Source organism: Mauremys mutica, chromosome 11 (genome assembly GCF_020497125.1).
Source record: "Mauremys mutica isolate MM-2020 ecotype Southern chromosome 11, ASM2049712v1, whole genome shotgun sequence".
NCBI lineage: Eukaryota > Metazoa > Chordata > Testudines > Geoemydidae > Mauremys > Mauremys mutica.
In genome coordinates, this window is record NC_059082.1 from 4,626,255 (window position 1) to 4,649,442 (window position 23,188).

Here is a 23,188-nt window from a genome sequence, read left to right on the forward strand (position 1 = left end):
AGGCTCTAAACTCCCAAAATTATGATTTACCATCACTCTCAGGTTACTAGCCTGCTTTATATTTTCACCTTAAAGTTCACATTTTACATTATGATTTGGGGGGAAAAAAACCAAAAAACCTAAAAAATCTAAATCCATTAATTTAAGATCTGTAAAAGTGGAGCAGACCACAAAACTGTCTCATAGTGAATTACTGGTAAGGTACCTTTACTCTGCTCAGTGTTCCACCTTGCTATTAAGTCAATGCACCAGGTGAAACACCGAACTTTAAAACATGAATTCATAAAATTAATCTGGGGTTAAGAACATAAACTTTTCACTCGATGTATAGGAATCCTTACCCTCTAAACATTTTGGAGCTCTCTCACTGACCCAAACTCACGATATCCTAACTTTCAGCAGGCTACCATAAGTGATGTTAGAATGGAGAATCCCCACAATTCACAAACAATAAAATCCTATAAATCTCGCAGGCAAATGTTCAAGCAAATCAGTGTATAGAACAACTGGTGTTTTATTCAACAAAACAGAAGGCCATTAACTACGGAGAGAAAAGTCAGATAATGGTAGACTAAACAAGAAATCTGTCAAAACTGTTCTGTGGAGGACTGTAAAACAATTTGTATCTGTAGGAAAGAAAACTGAATGTTTAAAACCTACTGCTTGTAGCAGGGTTTGCCTGGCTGTCAGCGGCCTTATTCACCTCACATTTAAACCAGCTTTTACACCAGTGTAATTCTATGGAATTCACATCAGTGTAAGTGAGAGAAGTATAAGACCCGCTCCTCCAGGTGTTCAGACTCCATGGTGATGGGACAGCATGTGAATCTAGACAGATTAATGAAAAAAACCAGTGCACTGTAATCCACTTAGTAGTGAAAAATCTTTAAATAAATCTGTTTATTGATAACTTCAAACTCTGCAAAACTGATATACACATAAAATCACTTGAAGTGGTGTTCCAAACAGTAGCACTTAGGTCCCAATTCAGCAAGGTGCTTAAGTATGAGTCTAATTTTAAACATGTGAGTAGTCCCAATTCTGTGTAACTACTTAGTGCTGAAAGATAAGCAGAACTTAAGTACCTTTCTGAATTAAGGCCTTAATGATTTTTTAAACAAACATATCTGTACCATTCAGCTAATTATCAGTTCTCTTCCAAGATGCAATTCTTCAGAAGGAATATAACAACTGAATATTAAACTCAATGGGGGCGTAGATTAGTGTGTAGAACAGCACACTAGGCATTAGGACTCAGATTTTTAAAGATATTAAGGTGTTGCTGCACTCAGCATTGCAATGCCAAACTGATTTAGGAACTTAAATCTCATTTGCAAAAAGGGATTTAAATACTAAAGAGACAGCTTTGGATTTCAAAGAGTAAAGATGTTAAATTTAGGAAAAAATCACTTTATTTAAAAAAATAAAGATCCTGCAGCATCCTGTGATAAATAACCTGATATACAGTGTTCTGATTTGTTTTTCTTCTACAAATTTTTAACCTCCTTAGGATATGAACCTAGTCTCAATCTGTTTTGTACCATACCCAGCACATTCACAATGCACATTAAATTAACAGTTTTCTGATTTTCAGAGATGCTGCGCATCTGCAGCTCCTGCTTACTTCATCTGGAGTTTTGCATGCTCAGCACCTCTGAGAAAGAGATCCTATAAATGTTATTGTTATTACTATTCAAGGTGTCCACCTGACCACTTAATTTCAGCTCCTTAAGGGCTTGTCTACACATAAAAGTTTTACCATTTTAATAATACCGGTATAGCTAAAGTGATATAACCTCCGTAGATAAAAGGCATCTTTATACTTGTAAAACTGTATCCATTCTAGGGCTTTTCCTCGTATAAATATTTTGGTTAAAAAAAAAAATCATACCCCTAAAAGGAAAGTTATATCTGTGTTGACTAATATATGCCGACTAGCATATAAATATATACCATTAATAATATGTATTGTCTGCACCATCTATATATAGGAGTATGCATTAAGCACCGATACCAGTAAGCACAAATACTGTAACAGTGACATAGCCTAAAACTTATGCTAAGTTTCCCATAGCACCTTGCATTTGCTGAAGTAAGCATTTGGCACAAGCAGATAGGAAACTTGTCAAAATCAAGATACATTTGTTCTATGTCTCAGTACAAGCTAGTGAAGTACCTTCACAGACCGGTACCTGAAATAGTAGTATCCAAAACAAAAATAAGAAAGGAACAGAGCAAGAAGTTAGGGACCTGGAACAAACTGATAGGCTGGATTTTAGTGACATGTAAAGAAATGTGTAACTTGTAAAATCATATAAATTATACCAGCTGAAATGTATAACTTGGGGAACACACCTTCTGCGTAAGGTGAATGTAACACCGCTCCATGGAAATGCTCTTTGGAACTGGTATTGTATAGAATCTTTTTCCTGTACCAGATTAACCTGACAGACACTGGTTATTTGGACTCTTGAGTATTTGTCATAATGAAATAACAAACCAAAGTGTGATCAAGCAATTGACTATACAATTTATCAACAATCAGTAAAACTTCCAAGTGTAGACCGGGCCTCAGAAAGCCCTGCCCTGGAAAATACCTATCCCTCCCCACTTAGCTTCAACAGTGTGTCTATTTACAAACTGGTTTAAGTTACAATAATTTGACTGAAGAGACATTTAAAGTTACTGTAAATATTGTTGGATGCAGGGTTGTTGTAGCCATGTCAGTCCAGGATATTGGGGGGGGGGGTGGTGATACTATAAATATTGTCTAATTAATCAGTGTTTCTGTCTGTCACATCCCATGTGTCCTGAGTAAGGCAGCTTCCAGATCAATGTTCCTCCAACTGAGACCTAAAATCCCTTTACATTAATAAAGAATCTTTTAGCTACTGCACCCAACTTCATCACCCTAATTTTCCTACGGACAGGCAGGGGAAGGATAGAGTATCTGCATCCACAGTGCAATGCTGCTTGCTGATGTGCTAAGGGGCATTTATGCTTTAGTGCTGTGGGTTTCTACCTTATTTCATTTGCAGACCCCTAAAAAATTTCGAATGGTGATGTGGACCCCTTTGGAAATCTTAGCCATAGTTTGCGGCCCTCCAGGGGTCTGTGGACCACAAGTTGAAAACCACTGGTTTAGCGCCCTGGAGGAAGGGAAAGGCATAAACAACTCTGGGGTCCCTGGCAGGCATGGGGGGGTGGGGAGGAAGGGAAAGGGAAGCCGGGCACCTCAGGGGGGAATAGGGAAGAACCGGGCACCCCGGGGTGGGGGGGAGAGGGAAGAAGCCGGGCACCCCGGGGGGGGCGAGGAAGAGGGAAGAACTGGGCACCCCAGGGTGGAGGGAGAGGGAAGAACCGGGCACCCCAGGGTGGGGGGAGAAGAAAGAGGGAAGAACTGGGCACCCCGGGGTGGGGGGAGGAGGAAGAGGGAAGAACCGGGCACCCCGGGGGGGGGGGAGAAGAAAGAGGGAAGAACCGGGCACCCCGGGGTGGGGGGAGGAGGAAGAGGGAAGAACCGGGCACCCCGGGGGGAGCGGGAAGCCGGGCACCCCGGGGGGGGGGAGGAAGAGGGAAGAACCGGGCACCCCGGAGGCAGTGGGGGGGGGGGGAAGCCGGGCACCCCGGGGAGGAGGCGGACTCACCAGCACGTCCCTGAAGAGCAGCTGCGGCGCGGGGTGGACGGTCCAGTCCACGGCGCCGCCGTCCGGGATGGTGATGCGGATGACGAGCGGCGGGCTCTCCATGGCGCGGGGCGGGCCGCAGCCGGGTACGAGCATCCCCCCGCGGCGCCTCACATGCTGGGGGCCCGCAGCCCGGCCCGGGGGCGGCACTCGCCGGGGTCGATGCGCCGCTGGCCGGAGCTGCCGCCTCCCTTCCCCGAGCGGCGGCCGGCCTGCCCCGGAACCACACCGCGGGAGCCGGAAAAGCGGGGAGGCGGCGCCAGGCTGGGGAGGGGCGGCCCAGAGCCCCCTTCCCTCCTCCCCGCTGCGCCCCTCGGGCCCGGGGCGGCCCAGAGCCCCCCTCCCCCCGCGCCCCTCAGCCCCGAGGCGGCCCAGAGCCCCCCCGCCTCCTCCCCGCTGCGCCCCTCGGGCCCGGGGCGGCCCAGAGCCCCCTCCCTTCCTCCCCCCCGCGCCCCTCGGGCCCGGGGCGGCCCAGAGCCCCCCCGCCTCCTCCCCCCCGCGCCCCTCGGGCCCGGGGCGGCCCAGAGCCCTCTCCCTACTGCGCCCCTCGGGCCCGGGGCGGCCCAGAGCCCCCCCGCCTCCTCCCCGCTGCGCCCCTCAGCCCCGGGGCAGCCCAGAGCCCCCTTCCCCACTGCGCCCCTTCGCGGCCCAGAGCCCCCCTCCCTACTGCGCCCCTCGGCCACGGGGCGGCCCAGAGCCCTCTCCCTACTGCGCCCCTCGGCCCCGGGGGCGGCCAGACCTGGACCCCCTCTCCCTCTAGTGCACCCCTCTGCCCAGGGACTGCTAGACCTGGAATCTTCTCCACCTGCGCCCCAGGGACATCCCGCACCCCAGGGCTCCTCAGCCCCTGAGTCTCCCTTCCTGCACCCTGATGGCTCCCCTTCAGATCCTGAGTCTCCTTTCCCTCTACCCCCACAGACACCCCATTGGACCCCAAGGGCTGCCCCAACCCTGAGTCCCCACCTCACCCCGAGACCCACCCTGCCCCACATGGTCCCATTCCCCCAGGCCCAGCACCCCAAACACAGACATTGCTGCACAAGTGTCTTTCGTCTGATGGCTTCCTCCTTCCCAGCCCCACATGTGAGTCCTTGATCTTTGCCCCTTGCTAGTTCAGAGTTAGAACATTCCCAAAGGTTTTCTTGTCCCCAGTATTGCCAGACTCAAATGGTCAGGGGTCACGCATCAGCCCCCAAAATCAGATATTTGTAAAAAGGTGTATGGGTGGTTAACCCATCTTCTGCTTTTTAAACTCCCCATGTCCATCCACAGAGTTTGTGTGACAATTACAATGTTGTCAACTCTTACGCATTTATAATAAGGCAATTTTTTGCTCCCTGCTGCCCGAACTCTCACTAGTACAAACACATAGTAAGAGACAATTATAATCTAGAACAAAGTACACTAGTGAGTTCGTGACGTAGGAACTGGGACTACACTACGGTGACCAGATGTCCTGATTTTATAGGGACAGTCCCGATTTTGGGTTTTTTTTCTTATTTAGGCTCCTAGTACCCCCCGCCCCCGTCCCGATTTTTCACATTTGCTGTCTGGTCACCCTAGATTCCACTCACTAATCTCATATAGGAGCTATCTATCGTCCATGAGTTAGGAACAATTATTAATTCCTGATGAGCTGAGCTCAGGATTCAAACTAGTAACCTGCAAGTAAAAGGCAAGATAGCTCATCAGCAATAACCTGAGGCATTTAGTCGGCACAACACCTAACATTACATCTTGGAGGGTGAAACTTGCTTTGTGGAAAGATAAATTTATTAAATCAAGTTCTGACCATTTTGAAGCTTACATAGGCAAGATCACTCTTTGCATGCATCAGCATATTTTTCCACAAACACTTCAGACTCAATCACATTCTCAGGTTATGTCTACACTGCAAAAAAAAATGTGTTCCTAACTCAAGTTAGCTAATGTGCATTAGCCAAATTGGGGTAAAACAGCAATGACTGAAGACACAACAGTTTGGCTTTTAATTGATGTTAGAACTTGGAGTTAAAACCTACAGGCAGCCTGGGGTTGTACTCGAGCCGCAAACTTGAGTTAAAAACTGAGTTGCCTTTTGTCTTCACTGCTATTTTAACCCAAGTTGGCTAATGCAGGTTATCTAAACCAAGTTAAAGACATACCTTTTTTTCAGTGTAGACATACTCTTAGTCTGCCACCTCCTGTTTTAAGAGGGGCAGACTTTATAAAAATACAAGAGTAAAAACATATTAACGAAATATAAATATGTTTTGCAATATAGAATCATTTCAACAATTACCTCAGGGTACATAAGCTTTTATACATATGTATTTTTTACCCCCTCATAAATTATCAACAGGATTGGATCCCACAACCTTGAAACTTCACTTACAGGAGCAACTAGTACAGAGGAAAGCATGCTGTTATTTTCTGTCAGGAGACATACCACCCACATTGCCAGTGAGTTACAACACAACTATTTGTGAAACATTACTACTCTGGATATGAGATTTTGGGTTTCCCCTCTTGGCTGCAGGAGCAGATCACGGATCTAGAAGTTAAAGGCAGCATAGTTAAATGTAACAATGCCCCTATTTGAGTAGTCTTTGGGGAATGAACCTGGGACCTCTGCAAAAAGCATGAGCCTCAAGCACTTGAGCTCAAAGAATCAGATCTCTTAATATGGAAGTTAGGAGCAGCAAGAGTCATACGACTGCAGCTGCATAAAGCTGCAATGTCCTTCCTTTTCTACAAACAATAACAAAACCCAATCACCAGTCATCACACATCACACTCAACTATACCAAAAAAAATCTTATGCACAACACATCTCTGCTTATTTCTCATTGGATTGAAGATTCAAGGCTGTCCACCCCGCAGAACCATGAGCACAACCCTCCCTCATTGATTTCGGTGGGAGCTGTGCATGAAGAACAACTGAATGTTGTCCTCTATAACCTGATTACACCTGTTAATATTAGTTATTAATTACAAGTGACAAGCTGGACAATTTGACTTACATGTTCAATAAAAATAATGATGCCAACTATATTCAATTTAATTCCTAAAACAGTCTCGCTCTTAGGGTAACCAGATAGCAAGTGTGAAAAATTGGAATGGGGGTGGGAGGTAATAGGTACCTTTATAAAGCAAATCCCTGAATATCGGGATGGTCCCTATAAAATCAGGACATCTGGTCACCATACTCCAGCTCCCTGTTATTAGGATTTGATGTTGTCTGGGCTTTCTGAAAAAAAATCATCTTTGGCCATTAGCAGAGATAAGTTCTCTCTCTGTTCAATAACTTTATAATTTAACTGCTACAGTAGAAATTTAATATAGTCCCATGTCAGGAATATCTCAGGAACTGCTATTTCCCACATGAACTTCATTTATGTTAAAATGAATCTTTTACCTGAAGTCCCTGTGCACGTTTCAATGATGATTCATCTTCTGTTAAGTTTTAAAAACTAGGATACAAAATCAAAGAATTACTATGGCCTTATGATTTTTTTCAAATATATTTTTCATTCATAGGGCTTCAGGGAAAACCAACTCAATTTACCAAATTTGCATAAACATTATATAGCTTTTCCAGGGCTAATCGCAACCTCAATCCCCCATTCTGATTTGTGTTGATGCAACTGTAATCAAACTTCAGTTTATCTCACCAAGTAAAGCACATCAAACATTTATAGCTTGCAGTAGAGATTTCTCAGAAAAACCTCCGTTCACTGGGAACTTAAGTTCTAAATATACCAAAATTTGATAAAATAATGGAGATCTATTATTTCACACTTTCAATGATATTATCCTGCAGAATTTTTGCTATGTCAGAATTGGTGAGATTTTCATTTATTTGTATTTTTGCCCAGATCAGATAAGGAATGTTCCAAGACTGTTTTCAGCACAGAAAAATTTGTAAACAGTTAGAGAATGGAATAATAAAGTATTCAGATGTCATATTGTCAACAAGGAATATGCATGTCATTAATTCCCTTTTTAATAATTTGTCCATATTTATAGCGTACTCCCCCTCTGCTAGGGTGACCAGACTGTCCCGATATCTAGGTGTTTGTCCTAATATTTCGCGGTACTCCTGCTTTTTTTTTTTTCTCCACCGGTGACTTCTCCCCCATGTGTCCCGATATTTTCTTCCTCTCATCTGGTCACCCTACCCTCTGCAGAACATTTAAGCAACATTATATTTGAAAGATTTCTACTACTAAAGTTCCGTGCTGCTATAAAAGGGATGTCTAGCATAGTGATTCTCAATCTTTTCCATACCATGGACACGTTACAGTACAACAAAAGAGTTGACCTGTCTCTCCCCTTTTCCATATAGCCATAGAGAAAGAGGGAGGAGGGGTTGGATTGTGACCCTACTGGATCTGTTTTGTTACCCTTGGAGTATAAACCCAAGATCTAGGAACTTCTTTGTCTCCCAGCCAACAGTGGACTATGTGAGTTGAATTTCTGTAGGGGCTCAAGCAAGTGCCTGTGCTTAAGGACAGTGCAGGCAATAAAAAATGATGCTTAGCACTTACATAGTCTTTTCCTCAAAATGTATTTCTCTATATGTCCACATTGATCTTCAGAGTGGTACCCCCTATGTTAATCTTCACAACATTCTTGTTGTAAATATTATTCAGTGGAAATTGAGGCAGAAAACTTGCCCTAGGCCACAAAGGGAGTTGGAGTCAGTGCCAGACCTAAGATTAGAAAACAGAATTCTTTGCATCCAGCCCTGTGTTCAGATTACTGGATAAGAGAAAACCTCAGAAATCAAATTTATGAAGAAAACTAGAGGAGAAGGTAGTTGGGAGTCAGAAAGTGCTAAATTTCCATTCTGGTTCTGTGTGCCTCTGGGTAAATTATTTCACCTCTGCTGCAATTTCCCCAACTTTAAGACCGCAACAATAGTACATATTTACTACCTTGCAGGAGCATGGAGATTAAAGAGTTAATATCTGTGCTAAAAGTTATTTGACACATTAAATGTTAACAAAAAAATGTAGGTCTCCAATACCATGCATACAGTATGTCTGATTAGAGAGAGCCAGATTCAAATATATCAGTGATTCTCATACTGTGGCTTGCGACCCTATTTTGATGTGGTAACCAGGGCAGAGAACCCCTGCCCGGAGCCTCTCCCCCACAACCCAGAGGGGGACTGAAGCCTCAAGCTGGGCTGAAGGTAAGGGATCACAATTTTTTCTAGTGGGGGGGGGTCACAATTTTTTTAAAGTCCAAATGGGGTTGACAACACAAAAAGTTTGAGAAACACTGAAATAGATAGGCCACGAAGTCCAGTATATTACCTCTGGCTATGGCCAATATTTGATCCTAAAGAGGACAAAAAACATCTATAAAGTGTGTGGGAGAAGAGCTCCTTGCTTCCTGCAAGAAATGGCTCATTATTCCAGTGACATATTTTCATGGCTATGTTTCTTTCTGATTTAAAGAGGTAGGTGAACGTGTAAGAAACATTTCTGCATGGATAAATAGCAACCTAAAGTTACACTGGGGTGCAATTCACTCCTCCCTGCCCATATTCCAAAAATCAGACTGTGTGTGGTGAACTAAAAGCATTTGTGAAGGAATTAACTCAGCCATACAGATAGGACCGGAGTGTCCAGCTCTTATGTGCCTACTCTTCCACACTATGGGCCTTCCCCTGTACCAGCCTAGCCACAGCAGGATACAGATCCTCTAAAATGCATACAGGGCTTGCAGAGTTACCCCTACATGCCTTTGCTACTACCCCTTGTAAATCTTTTGCACTGGTTTAAGGCATGCAGAAGGTTTGCACAGACCTTCTGCACCTTAGTCAATTTTACAATTATCACTGAAAGTGGGAAACTTCAAATGATTTCAGTTCAGTGGGACCAGAATTGGGCCCCAAATGGAACTTTTAAACCTGTTTCTTCCTCAGGATACAGAGAATTTGGAATTTTTTTAATAAACTTTAGGGAAATGATCCTCTTGATTTAGGCCGGGTAATGAAATGTTTAAGTCTTGTTTTAAATGATGTACCTATTTTAAAAATAAGAAAAAACACAATCAAAATATTTTGATGCTTAATAAAATTAATATTATTCCAATGTTACATATGCTGCACAATTACTGAAAAAGTACAACATGAACATTACAAATGAAAGTGATCAAAAATAAGTCTATACAGTGTTAATGTTACTGTACCTTACCAGACCAGCTTCAGGGGCTGCATAATTGTTTCTGCCAACCTATAAATTTTTGAGTAACAACAAAATCATTGTGATTTTTCTTACTAAATAATTCATACATTACAAAGCATGTATGTAACAAGACCCATGAATCACTAAGCATATACAGATCATATCAAATGGCATTGCTTATTATAAAAATAATTCCAATAGATTTATATATTTGGATTAACTACAACACATTGAGTTTTTTTGGATAAAATTATATATGTTATAAAGTCAATTTAAAGAGTTCTTTAGGAAGTGTTGTGTTTTTAAATTTGCATTTTAAAATTGAAAGAGTTCCCTGATCAGACTACTTGTGTAAAGAACCGCTTTGCATCATGTTTTATAGATTGATTCTATTGGGATTATTAATATCACTGAAAGTAATAAACTGGGTTTTATAATGAACTAGTACAGTGCTCATAAACTGTGCTTAAAGTGATGCAATCATTTTAAAAATAACTCTTAGCCATACATATTCTACCTTACCAAACAAATAATGATTCCAAACTGGCTGACTTTACAATGCAAAGTATTCCATCATTTCAAAATCTTAATAGCTTCTTCACATTTTTAAATGCTGAATAGATACACATTTGTGTTCCATGCAACAATTTCCTCATTCAGACTTTGCGTATCTGCATGGTTTATAATTTGAACATGTACAAAAATCATGGGTTTTACCCAACTTCTCAGCAGACGTTTAATAGCTATTTGCTATACAAAGACTTAATATTTTATAAACTATACCACAGTGCATTGACTAGTATTAGCATAAATAATTAAGACTAAACAACACTTGTCTAAGGAGCAATGTACATTTTATGATGCATTATCCTAACTTATTTAAGCTGCATTTTTTCAACATACTAATTCACAAGGGTCAAATTTGCAATGAGTATCCTAATCATTAATGAAAATTAGTGAGGTTGTACTGTACACGTATTACAGGTTTTATTTAAAGGAATTTTTTTTAATCCCTACATTAAGATGCCATTACTGTCTCTCAAAGTCCACTTTGCTGTAGTTATCAAGTTGATTTAAATTGAATGATAATGCCCAAAAGGTGTGTACAGCTAAGTACTTCTGTACAAATGTATGGTTTGAGAAATGCACTGATTTTAGATTGAGTTCTATTATCTTATGTTTCTATAGCTAGCAAGATTATAGAGGAAGATTAAGGCATGTTACAGTAAACAATTTACCCTACATGGCCAAGTAAAATAATGTAGGAACCCAAGGAGAATGAAGCCAAGTTGGTTCAAGACATAGGTCCACAAGCAAGAAATCTAAGTAAGCCAGGGGATACAGTATAGCTGCATGTGGGTTTTGTTAAATTTAGTCTTTTAAATGGCTTGCTCTTTTTCATATTTAGAGGCAGCATGGCCTAGAGAACTAAGCAAGTGACTGGCTGGAGCTAGGGACTACTGATTTCTAATTGTGGTGTTGCCACTAACTCTCTGTGGGCTTGTCATCATTAGTTTTAATTTATTTATTTTTATTTTATCTTCAAGTTTTTCATTTCATATAGCTTAAGGCCAGAAGGGACCACTAGATCATTTCGTGTGACCTCCTGTAATGCCACAGGCTGTTAAATTTCACCCATTTACCACTGAATTGAGCCCCATAACTCATGTGTGCCTAAAGCAGATCCTGCATTTAGCTAAAGCATATCTTCCAGAAAGGCATCCTGTCTTGGTTTGAGGACATCAAGAGATGGAGACTCCACCACTTCTCTCAGTAGTTTGTTCCTGTGGTTACAAATGTATGCCTTATTTCCAATTTGAAATTTTTCTGGCAAATCCAGGTTAAAAAGGGTTAGGCGATCCCTAGAATAAACCAGAAATGATTGTAGCATGGAATAAATTTTTTGGATTGTCCTGAAGAGCCTTCACAGACATGTTAACTAAACTACTTCAATATAATCAATTAATTTAGAGATTAAAAAACAAAACCAAACACTATGTGACACTGGGGAAAAATCAACACAAGGTGTGTTGATTTTCCCCTCTGTAAAATGGGGATATTTACTCACTTAATGAGGGTGTTGTGAAAGTTAGCTAGTTAATGTCTGTAAAATAAGTGCTAAGTATTACTATGAACATGGTTGTTTTTACAGGTAACTCTTTTATGCAGCTGATCTATGCTTTTTTTTTTAGTTTGGCTGTCTTTGTACCTGCCAAATGGTTCTGGTCAGTTTTATATTACTGAAAGGTTTAAGATTAACTGTCTGTGTCACAATGTAGCAGCACTTACTTCTCAGTACACAAAAGATTAACTTCAGCTTCCAGTTCCCTTGCTGTCCCAGAGTGCTTTTGCAAAGGGAATGGCTATAACAGAGCCAGACCCAGAAGAATGCTTGCAACAAGTTAGGGTGCCCTAAGTTAGGGAAACATATGTTGTTCATGTCTAAGGGATTGTCTACACGGCAAATTTGTTGACAAAACTTTTGCCTTTCACGGGTACTTAAAAAAGCCCCCCCACGAAAGACAAAAGTTTTGCCAACGCAAATGGCAGTGTGAACGTGGCTTGCTGACAAAGCTAATGCTGCTCACAGGGCTGGAAGTCTATTGTAGGCAAAAGTGCCAACAAAGTACAGATAAAGCGTGTTTACACACGCTGACTTTTAGCGACAAGGCTGTGTCAACACAGCTTTGTCACTAAAAGCTGCGCGGTGTAGACAAGCCCTAATTCTTTTTGCTAGTTACTTTGGCCCAGTCCACAATAATGAAATTTGCACACATCAATTTAGTGGCACCAGTGTAAACCCATAATATAGACACACTGGACCAATGCAAAGCGGAGCTTACTTCAGTTTACTGCCACATTAAGCACCGGAGTAAGTTCCACTTTACACCTCTACCTTAGGGATGTGCACCTTTGTAGCTACTTTGATGTAGTTATACCAATGGAAGTTTCCTTAACATGGCCAGAACCCTTGTTTGACTTACGTTAAAAAAGATTCTCTTGCATTTAATGGACTTTACAGCCTGTTGCTATATTTTGTTTCTGCTCATCCATTCCATCAGCTTACACTGCCTTTTTAGGAACTTGTTAAAGGGACATTTAATTAACACTGTGCGTCAGTCCCCCATCTGTAAAATGGGGAACAGTACTTTCCTACCTCACAGGAGTGTTGTGAGGAAAAAATGTATTAATGATTGAGGCACCAGGATACTATGGTAATGAGGTCAGATAAGTACTTAGTTTTTTTTAATCGCTTCTGCTAGAAATTTTTCTATTTACTGTTGTTATAACTAACACCCAAGATTATTGTACTGAAAGATGAGAAAAATCTCTTAGTTTGTTTACTTTGTGATTTTAACAGTGTTCTAAATATAGTCTGTTCCACTGTGTTTTTTATATAGTAAGTACAGGCTGACTCCAACTCCCATTGAAATCAGTAAGAGTTGGATTAGGCCCTTCATTTTGCTTGCAGCTGGTGTGAGTTTTTCCATTACAGCAATAAGGGAAGAACAAAATATTTTCAAGAAAGTAGAAAATGTTATTAATTGCCCACAAAATTAGCAGGGAGACTTAGGGGCAGGTGCAATATATGAACCTACTGCTAACATTTTATTTACAAAAAATGATGGATTTCAAGTTGATAATGTCTCTGACAGCCTACAGGTTACAGATAGCTTTAGATCAGCAGTAAAAGGAGCTGCCATCAGATATAGAAACTGATCTTTATATACAGTTAGATGCCTAGAAGATTAGAAGTTTGCTTTATTGGATATTTAGCCAAGAAGTTTCTATTAAAACAAATACACAAAACATCTAAGATTTAGCAATTTGGATTAGTAAACAGTACTCCAAGGAATATAGTCTCTGTTAATAATACCTCTTATTGGTGTGAAATCTCTAGTGAAACAAATTTGTCAAACACACACAAGGTATAAAAGTGAAATATAGTAATTAAGACTTGTGCTTTATTGTGTAGCTTAAGTAATTTTTCATTACTAACATAAGATTTAATAAGTATAAGTAGTTAAAGATTCTGACTTGGCACTAGTCATTAGCATGTAATTGAACTAGTAAAAAAGATCAGTTAAACCTATGTTGATTACCACCTTATCTTTGAAAGGCAATTAAGGACCTCAATCATTGCAACAAGATTTGATTGTGCAGCCTTTATTGGACATTGATCTTTCAGCAAAGTGCAGTTACATTTTCCATTAATTTACAGTAACACAGTTTAACTCTGATACCCTAGACTGTTGACCCAGGTAAGATGTAATGCTAAGCACTCATTTAGGTTAAGATGCCCCCAGTAGTCATTACTGTTTAAAAGGCTAGTGCTGAAAAAAGTAGCTACCTGATCTATTGGGTTTAGAGTAAGGTTTCAGTTATCTGCATTAGTTGTTAAGTGAGGTGAAACAAAGCTCCTTGCCTTCTTATGTCATCTCACTCATTTAAACATCATCCTTGTATTCAGTGAAGAGATAATTAAAGCAAGAGTTACAAGGCAGACTGTACTTTGTTTCAAATGAGAACAGAGCAGACCAAGTCAGCAGAAAGTTGAAGGGTAATTTTGTATTTTAATCATCTGTGACAAAGTATTGATATATAAACATATGCATGCGTGTACACATGTAATTTAGTAAGTACAAAAAGGAGCCTGTCAATTAAAAACAGTCACATAAAAAATTAAAGCATCTCTACCTTGCTCCCAAATAAAAAAATAATTAACCAAAGATTAAGTCAAACCCTAGCCAGAGCCACATAAAAAAGGTCTTCCTACAAGCTACTGCTGTATGCCGTTCTAACAGCAACTTAGGATCTTCTAATATCCCCAAACTGCAAACTAACAAATGGAGGCCACTCTTATTACTCCAATTTACCATCGTCCCCTCTGTCTTATCTGGACTGGGTTTCAACCAGCTAATATCTATGCTCCAATCTCAACACCACACTAGGTAGAACATTTGACTGCACTTACTGGGTTGGATGAGATGTAGTACTCTGGGTCAGCAGCATACTAAAAGCACAACAGCACTGTGCCTCCTCACTAACTTTCCCACTGGCCCATAAATACATTGAAGAGGAGAAGAGGCAAACTGAACTCAACATTAGCGCACCCTTCAGGACAGCAAGTGCCCAACACCAGCAGCCATATTCTCCACATGTTAATTAGATCTGAGCCCTCTAGCTCTCCAGGGCTGGTCTTTAGCCTATTGAAATCAACAGACACCCATTTGCTTCAGTGAGTTTTGGATAGCATAGTAGATAGCATTCCCAACCCATTGGCCCCGCCATAATACCAATATCGCCCTTTTCATGCATATGGACCCAGTCAACTTTAGACAGATGAATCCTGGAAACAGTGCACCTTGGATATTCTCTGGAATGGCAGGCTAATCTACAGCCTTTCTTCACACCCTATCCAATATCAAGAGATGCCAAGAAACTTCAAATTATCCTAAAAGAGATTTCACTGGTCTTTCAACACAAGAGACATTCACCACTCTATAGTATGGAAAAGGGGTTTGGAGGACTTAGGGCCATTTTAGACCTCAATTGCTCAAACAGCTAGATGAGGAAGACAAAATTCTGAGTGGAGACTCTAGATTTCACTCTCAGTAGACCTTCTGAAATTAGTGACCTGAAAAAAGCTTCTCTGCATGTTTTCATCAGGCTCTGTCATGAGCAATTTCATGAATTCACCTGTCCTCAATGTCAATACAACACATCTTCTAGTCTGTTTGCTATACCAGGATATTCCCAAAGGGATAGGTAGTGATAGCAATAAGGCTACAGAGTCTAAGAATTCATCTATGCCCACTTTTAGATGACACACTCAACAGAACCTTGTCCCTAAGATGTAACCCGATCTATAGATTATGTATTAATTATATTGATTACTTAAGAATTCCCAGTTATCAATTTGAGGGTTAACAGGTTTCTGTCTCAAAAGCAGGCCAAATATTATTAAAACCACTATATAGTTCTATACAAGAAGGCAAAGCAGTGAATATAATAAAGGCAAGTTACGGACTACAAAGGTCCCTTATAGGAAACAACCCAGAGGTCCTTCCCCATGTTTCAGGCACATGGATTTGCAATAGCCTTACAATATAACTCCCTGGTTCCTTCTCAGATGATTGTCTATGTAGGAGCTGACTTAGATTCAAGGAGAACCAGAACTGATGGTGATGGGAACTAGACAAGTATCTAAATTGATGGTTTTCCGTCAAATGAAGCAAAGGTTTGATAAGATGCCAATGCCAAGATGTCATAGAATTCAGTATTATCCATCCATCCTTACCTGCCATTTCTATGATTTCTAGTCTCCTAATAAAGATCATTTAATGGGCAGGACTGCACAAGAGAGCTCCGGAAGTTCCTCTTTGGGCCTGGAACCATACCCAAAGTCATCACCAAGGTCACCAGCCTTTCCAGAGGGGGAGCACTCTTGGGACATAGCTTGTCCCTCAACAGTGTTTTCATTTTTAACTCAGACCATGACTAAAGAATAAATCTTGGTCATAGACTGACCAAAAGAACCCCACAAATAAAAAAAGAGAATTTATTCAAAGAAAGAGAATGAGAGACAGATTTAATCTTTAACTTTTGATTAAAGTTAATTAAAATAGTTATTCACCATTACTTAATAAATGTCTCAAACATTGTGTAAACGAAAGCACTACCCTTTATGAATAGCATATTTTCCTCTAAGTACTCCAACAGCTCTTACACAACAAGTCTTAATGAATCCAATGAATATTATATTTGAACTTTGCCCTCAGCCATCTTCCAGTTCATCCTTCACCATGATCAACTCCACAAGAGCAAGAGGTCTATTGATTTTCATGTAATACAAGAAAATATTACATTTGCTTAATTGTTACACAGTGAGAGCATTGAACAAGAAATCAAGTCTCTATTTAATGCTGCTAGCAGCACAGAATTGCAGTGATCAATAGGGTAGTTTGTCAAAGATGTTCTCTAAGGAGACTTGCCCATCACTGTATGGACAAGGAGTCACGTTGCCTGCATTTATTGAAAAACAGGTAAGCAAAGTCAGCAGTACACATTATCAGAAATCAAACAAGCTGCAGTGAATGGAGGTGCAACTCCAATGAAAAGCTGTATTTATAGTCTGGTAATTAAAAACCATTTTATCAGCCTCATGTTGAGACCAAACCTTTACCGCAAAGTATTGACAAGATCAGTAGCAATGAATGAGCAGTATTTGACTTCAAACTTATGAGCTGTAGTTATTTAACTTTTGCTCATTACAAAGGAAATCAGTTCTAGCGATTCTAGCAAAATGCTAATAGTGAGTTTTATTATTAATGAAGCTTAATGTAACACTCTCTCTTCTTCTGTGAAAGCTATTTATTCAACTTGTGTCAAGAATATTCTTCAGTATTAAACATACTGGAATAAGTGCTCCTTTGACTAAAGTTTTATTTAGTGTTGCTTTTAGACAAGGAGACACACTTCTTTCATAAAGCATGGAACAGTTCACTGCTTACAAATAATTTTCAATAAGAATATGTATGTTGTATTTTGCATCAGTTAATTATATTGATCATATTAGTGATTTTATCCTTTAAAGTCTTTTGCACGTTGTAACATGCTGCTGGGGATACCTAGAGCTGTGAGACACTGTGTGCCACCCCTTGCCCTCAGCAAGAGTGAGTTTTGCTGATGATCAGACTTGTCAGCCCCCAGCCATACCAGTTTATCTTCCTCACCAGCAAACTCCTCAAGGCTCTCTCAGGCCAAAGCTCATCCATTGTGCTAGTAAGATAAACTCTAAGGTTTTGTGTCGACTATAGAAAACTCACTGCTGTAAGTGTTTCAGATGTTTATTTTATGCCCAGAATTAACGTTTGATATTTTGAGCAAACCTAGATGTCTTAAGCATGTTTGATCTCGCAAAAGATTATTGGTGGATCCCTTTAGAAAAAAATGCACAGAAAAAATACCTGCTTTTATTACTGATATGGGACACTATGAATTTTAAGCGTTACAATTTGGGTTACTTAATGCAGGAGCCACTTTTCACGGGTTTGTCGACCACGTGCTAAGTGGTTTACAAAATTTCGCAAGAGCATGTGTCGAGGATAAAGCGGTGTTTAGCAACTCTTGGTCTGATCACAATAAACACTGTTAAAGGGATCAATAGCCTCAGACCTGTAAAGCAGTGTGGGGAACTGCTTCTTTTAGACTGCTTTAGATGTGAAAGATTAAACCAACTATAGCCAAAGAAAATACAGAATTGTGAATTCAGATATTGAAAGAAAAAGGTGGAACCAGTTTTCAGATGTTTTCTTTTCAAATATGTTTAGATGTGAATGTTCAGTTGACACATACTACGTATTCCGTTAATGTGGATTTTAATTTGTGGGGTGGGGTTAAAAGAGCATTTCAATACATCTGCATAAAAGAAGGATACTATTACAGATTCCTTCAGACTCTGATTAGGTACTAGGACAATTTATATATTGTTGAATACCTAGGCACAGAGTCTAAAACTCTTGTCATTTACAGTTACACCTCTACTCCGATATAACGCGACCCAATATAACACGGGTTCGCATATAACACGGTAAAGCTCTGACACGCTGCTCTGAGCAGCGTGTTAAGGGTGGCAGACCAGGCCGGGGCTGAGGGGTTTGATAAGGTGCAAAGGGTCTCGGGGTGGTATGGGGCTCCCCCCCCAAGATCTGGGGGGCAGGAGCTGTGGGAGGGCACTTTTGGGGACCCCGCAGTCCCAGAGTGGTCTGGGAGATTAGCAGGGGGCCAGGAGCAGCCCGCTCTGCTCCCCTGACCCTGGCCCCAGCTGTGTCGCTCGGGGGAGGGGGCTTGGGGGAAGTGATTCCCCCCCCCGCACTCACCAGCAGTGGCGGAAGTGGAGCAGCCCGGCCCCAGCCTGCTCCACTCCGCCGGCTCCCAGCCACAGAGCTCCGCTGCCCGCCGCAGGTGAGTGCGGGGGGGCATCCTTTCCCCAACCTCCCCGCACTCACCGATGGTGGGAAGCAGAGCGCCGTGGCTGGGAGCTGGCGGAGTAGAGCAGACTGGGGCCGGGCTGCTCTGCTTCCCGCTGCTGCCGGTGAGTGCCTGTCAGGGGAGGGGGGGTGGATAGGGGTCGGAGCAGTTAGGGGACAGGGGGGTTGGGTAGGGGGTGAGGTCCTGGGGGTGATTAGGGAGGGAGCAGCAGTCAGGGAACAAGGGAGGGGTGGGGCAAAGCAAGTTTGATATAACATGGTCTCACCTATAACGCGGTGAGATTTTTTGTCTCCTGAGGACCGCATTATATCGGGGTAGAGGTGTATGTGTAATGTTTTTGGAGAATGTGTTCCTTGCCTTCAGGTTACATTACAAATATCATAACCTATCCGATGTATATAAATAAAGAGATTTTTTTTTAAATAATCAGAAGTTTCTTCTCAGCAATAAGCATTTCAATCACTGTCTTTAGAGCTAATGCTTTTGAGGACAGTAGAAAAGTCAATTCATTTTCCAAAGCTGCTAATAGCTTATCTTCATTGACTCCAATATTCATTTCATGCCTCTGCTGAAACAGGAACAGTTTTTGTAACTGAAAAAAGGAAAATGAAGTCTTTTGAGGACAATACCACATTAAAAAGGAACACATTGAAAACAAAGGTTTGCTTTTAAGTTGTGTATATTTTAAAGCAGCAGGAATATATAAATACCCACAGCTGTGAAAACCCACCAAATGAGTGCTTGAATGCACAATTTCAGTACATGGCACCTTCATCTTCTTTATTCAGAAAATAAATAGTAACTGGGCCACAACTTGTGTGAACAGTCTCTGTGACACTAACAAGAAACCAGGAGCCAATTCCATATAATAAAGTCGGGATGCCTACAAAAGAGAAATACTTGTTACACACAACCATTACAAACCAAGAGAACTAAAACTAACACAGTAATAGCTAAAAATAAGGGGGAAGGCAATTATTATTGCTTATTATTTGTATTATAGTAATATGTAAGATACAAAGTGGATAAGTAGTAAGGGGCTAAACTCAGAAGGGCCTTAAACTGTAAGAAGCTTGTATTTGATGCAGTGAAGAAGAAGGAGTCTGCAGATGGACTCAGGCGCTTCATTCAATGCCTATGCATGCATGTGCCTAATTTTAAGCATACGAATAGTCCAACTGACTTCAGTGGGACTATTCAATGCTTAAAGTGAGGCATGTGCTTCAGTACCTTACTGAACTGAACCCTCAAACAAGGCAGGGGATAAGAGTCTGACTGGAGCACCAGAAAGACAGTCTTAAGCAGCAGTGGTTTGAAAGAACATGTGAGGGCTGTCATAGTCAAGACAGGAGATGATGAGAGCCTGGATAAGAGTTTTGACTATGCGGACAGAGAGCAATCTTAGTGCTATTACAGAGGAAGCAGCAGCAAGATTTGGACAGTAGAGCCAAGCATCAAGGCAGAGAGAGGACAGAATCAAAGATAACACCCAGAGAGCATTTCTAATACAAATTATGTAAAATTTGCAAAGTGATTATTGTAGCGTAAATCAGTTTACTGGTAACAGCCAGAGCCAAAACCAATAAAATTTGTTAATGAGATTACAGTCCTCATAACAATCAACATTTAAATATGAAATGTCTATTATCCGCACACTATTTTAAAAAAATTACAATGTAATAGATGAATGTTATGTTCAACAAGTTTGGGGGATAGATTGCTTCTTCATCTAAATCACTGACAAATGTTATACCAATATTTTCTTATTATTAAACAATTAGGTTGCTGATGTTCTAAGACCACGGCCTGTCATGCTGACCAATATTGTCTCGTTTTTTTGTACTGTATCCAACCATTGTGTCACCTTATACTTAGATTGGAAGCTCTGTGGGGCAGTGACTGTCTTTTTTTTTAAATTCAGTGTTAGTACAGAGACAAGCATAATGAGACCCTGGTCCATGACTGGGGCTAGTAGGCACTACAGTAGTATGAATAATAAATAAAAATGAGTATTGTGGTAGTGTCTGAAGTCCACCACCAGGCTGGGTCTCATTGTGCTAGGTACTGTGCAAACAAGTAATAAATGGCAGACCCAGTACTTATTTTCAAGAGCCAAATTCTGCTCTCTTGTGTCTATGCAATCATGTTGACATCAGTAAAGCCAATGGCAACAGCAGCAGTTTAACTGAGGGCAGAGTTTGGCCCATGTTAGAAATGATTTGTAATAAGATAGGTACACTCTCAGATGGTATGACATTTTACTTCAGTTGATGTTGTCCCATGATTTGTTTTCAGTGATAAATTAATTTGTTTTTTATAGTCTCTGAAACTTCATATACACACACAATCAGGAGATTGGGAAAAAATCCCCTGGTGTACCGTACTGTACAGCTTATATCCTAGTCACTACATCTCGTTACAAAGAAAAGTTAAAGCTGCTAAAATGTATCAAATATAGTTTTTAAAATACTTAAAATCAAGCAGGGTGCAAATATTTTTCTTGATCGGCTGATGGTGTCAGTTAGTAGGCAGGAAATGCTCCTTAGAAGCAGAATGAATGAGCAACTGGGTATTTTAAACGCTAGCATAAGTCGTATTCAAAACTTGTTAACTAAGCAATAGTTAAAAGGCCAGTTACTATTCTTGTACTAGACAAGTTTATGTTAAAAAAAAAAAAAAACAACCACCACCATCAGTTACTGGGATCAGCAGTTTACCAAGGTAAAGGTGACCTGATGAGGGTTAAGCTCAGTGCAATCTGAGGGCCCTGATCTTAGCCAGGAGCCATTGGTGCGCTGGCACAATTAGACTAAGCAATTGCTTAGGGCCCCCCAGCTCAAGGGGGGCCCCGAATCTGTATTATCCCCTCCCCCCAATATCACTGATTTTATTTAACCTGGGCTTGTGTGGTGCGGTGCGGTGCGTGGTTGGTGGCAGTAGCGCCAACGGCCGTCAGCCCTTCTAGGGGCGGGGGCCCCCCATGGGCTAGCGCCGCCTCTGACAAGGGCCACGCGCGGGCTGAGGGGGGCTGGGGGAGACTCATCGCGCCTCCCCGAGCCCGCCACTGCCCGTGTGCGCGCGCCGGGGCGCGGCCGGGGGCGGGGCGTCTCACCCGCGTTGAGGAGCTTGAGGGCGGTGAAGGCGGCGTTCTGCAGCGCCAGGTCGCGGCGCGGGGCCCGCGAGCAGTGGTACTTGATGAAGGGGAAGCAGCCCGTGCGCAGGACGTGGTAGTTGGCGCCGTCCACCTGCCAGTTGAAGTGCGAGAGGCCGAACTGGTCGTTGCGCACGGCGCTGTACTTCACGCAGTACGAGGTCCAGTGGGGCAGGCCCCGCTGCCGCAGGTGGCGGCTCAGCACCTCGGAGGCCTTGGGCTTGGCGGCGGCGCCCCCGGCGGGCGCGAGCAGCCGCCTCAGGGCCGCCTCGTGCAGCTGCCGCAGGAGCAGCATGCTACAGGCGGAGACCCCCTCAGCGCCCGGCCCGCGCGCCCCCGACACTCGCCCGCCGGGCCCCGCCCCCAGCCTTCCCAGCGTGCCCGGCCGTGCGCGCCCCCGGCGCTGCGAGCGCGCGCACACCAGAGGGGTGTTGGGACGGCTCGCTCCCGGAGCTGATGGGCACGCGACCGGGAGCGCGGGCGGGTCTGCTGAGTGGGGAGAATGGCGTCACGTGGCAGGCGCCCTGGTTATAGGGGTGTGTGAAGGGGTAGTGGGGTCACCTGGGGGTCCTGATAAAGGGGGTTCCTGAGGGGGGGATACTGGGGGTCACCTGGGGTCCCTGGGGGATGTTGGGGGGAGAGAGAATTCTAGGTCACCTGGGAGAGGCCCTGAGTCTGCACAGTCCTTGTGGGGAAAGTGGGGGTCACCTGGGGTCCCTGGGGGATGTTGGGGGGAGAGGTAATGCTAGGTCACCTGGGAGAGGCCCTGAGTCTGCACAGTCCTTGTGGGGAAAGTGGGGGTCACCTGGGGTCCCTGGGGAATGTTGGGGGGAGAGATAATGCTAGGTCACCTGGGAGAGGCCCTGAGTCTGCACAGTCCTTGTGGGGAAAGTGGGGGTCCCTGCTGGAAACTCTGGAAGTGGGAGGGTGAGGGCATGAAAAATCCCACTCCAGAAAATTCAAGCTGTGCTGCTGCTGACGGGAGCTGTTGTGGGATACTGCTGTAGGAAGCGGCCAAAAAATAACTTCAGAAACTAAATGGAAATTAGACACACTTCTGTGCCCTTTGTCACCTCCCTGTTCAAGACAGATAAATCAATAGCCAGTACTGAGAAAATGCTTTGATCATGTTCATTTACAAAAACTATCAGAAAGAACCCTGAATGGCCCGATCGAGC

General features: G+C 42.5%; 2 protein-coding genes across 11 annotated transcripts in view; both read right to left on the reverse strand.

The window, feature by feature from the left end:
- Positions 1-3,904, reverse strand: part of MAP2K5 (mitogen-activated protein kinase kinase 5) — a 184,680-nt gene extending 180,776 nt beyond the window's left edge. For 5 of the 7 annotated variants that reach the window (XM_044979135.1, XM_044979133.1, XM_044979134.1 and 2 more), the window contains exon 1: positions 3,648-3,904. In XM_044979135.1, coding sequence (XP_044835070.1) covers positions 3,648-3,782 — 135 coding nt within the window. In that variant the 5' untranslated portion in view covers positions 3,783-3,904. The remainder of the gene's footprint in view (positions 1-3,647) is intronic. The other 2 variants (XM_044979136.1, XM_044979138.1) reach the window with 2 other exon arrangements.
- Positions 3,905-6,748: 2,844 nt separating this feature from the next.
- C11H15orf61 (chromosome 11 C15orf61 homolog) lies at positions 6,749-22,368 on the reverse strand. Of its 4 annotated transcripts, none has more exons than XR_006572353.1 (4): positions 21,972-22,368; positions 19,590-19,742; positions 9,870-9,913; positions 6,749-7,138 (listed from the first exon to the last, which is right to left on the reverse strand). XR_006572353.1 is itself a non-coding variant. In XM_044979145.1 (3 exons), exons 1-2 carry the CDS (start codon positions 22,303-22,305, stop codon positions 19,615-19,617), a joined length of 462 nt encoding a protein of 153 aa, XP_044835080.1. In that variant the 5' UTR covers positions 22,306-22,368; the 3' UTR covers positions 9,783-11,727; positions 19,590-19,614. The 4 variants fall into 4 exon arrangements, 2 of the variants coding, with proteins under 2 accessions (XP_044835080.1, XP_044835079.1); XR_006572352.1 differs by having other exon boundaries at positions 9,870-11,727; XM_044979145.1 differs by lacking the exon at positions 6,749-7,138 and having other exon boundaries at positions 9,783-11,727.
- Between the last annotated feature and the right edge of the window lie 820 nt (positions 22,369-23,188).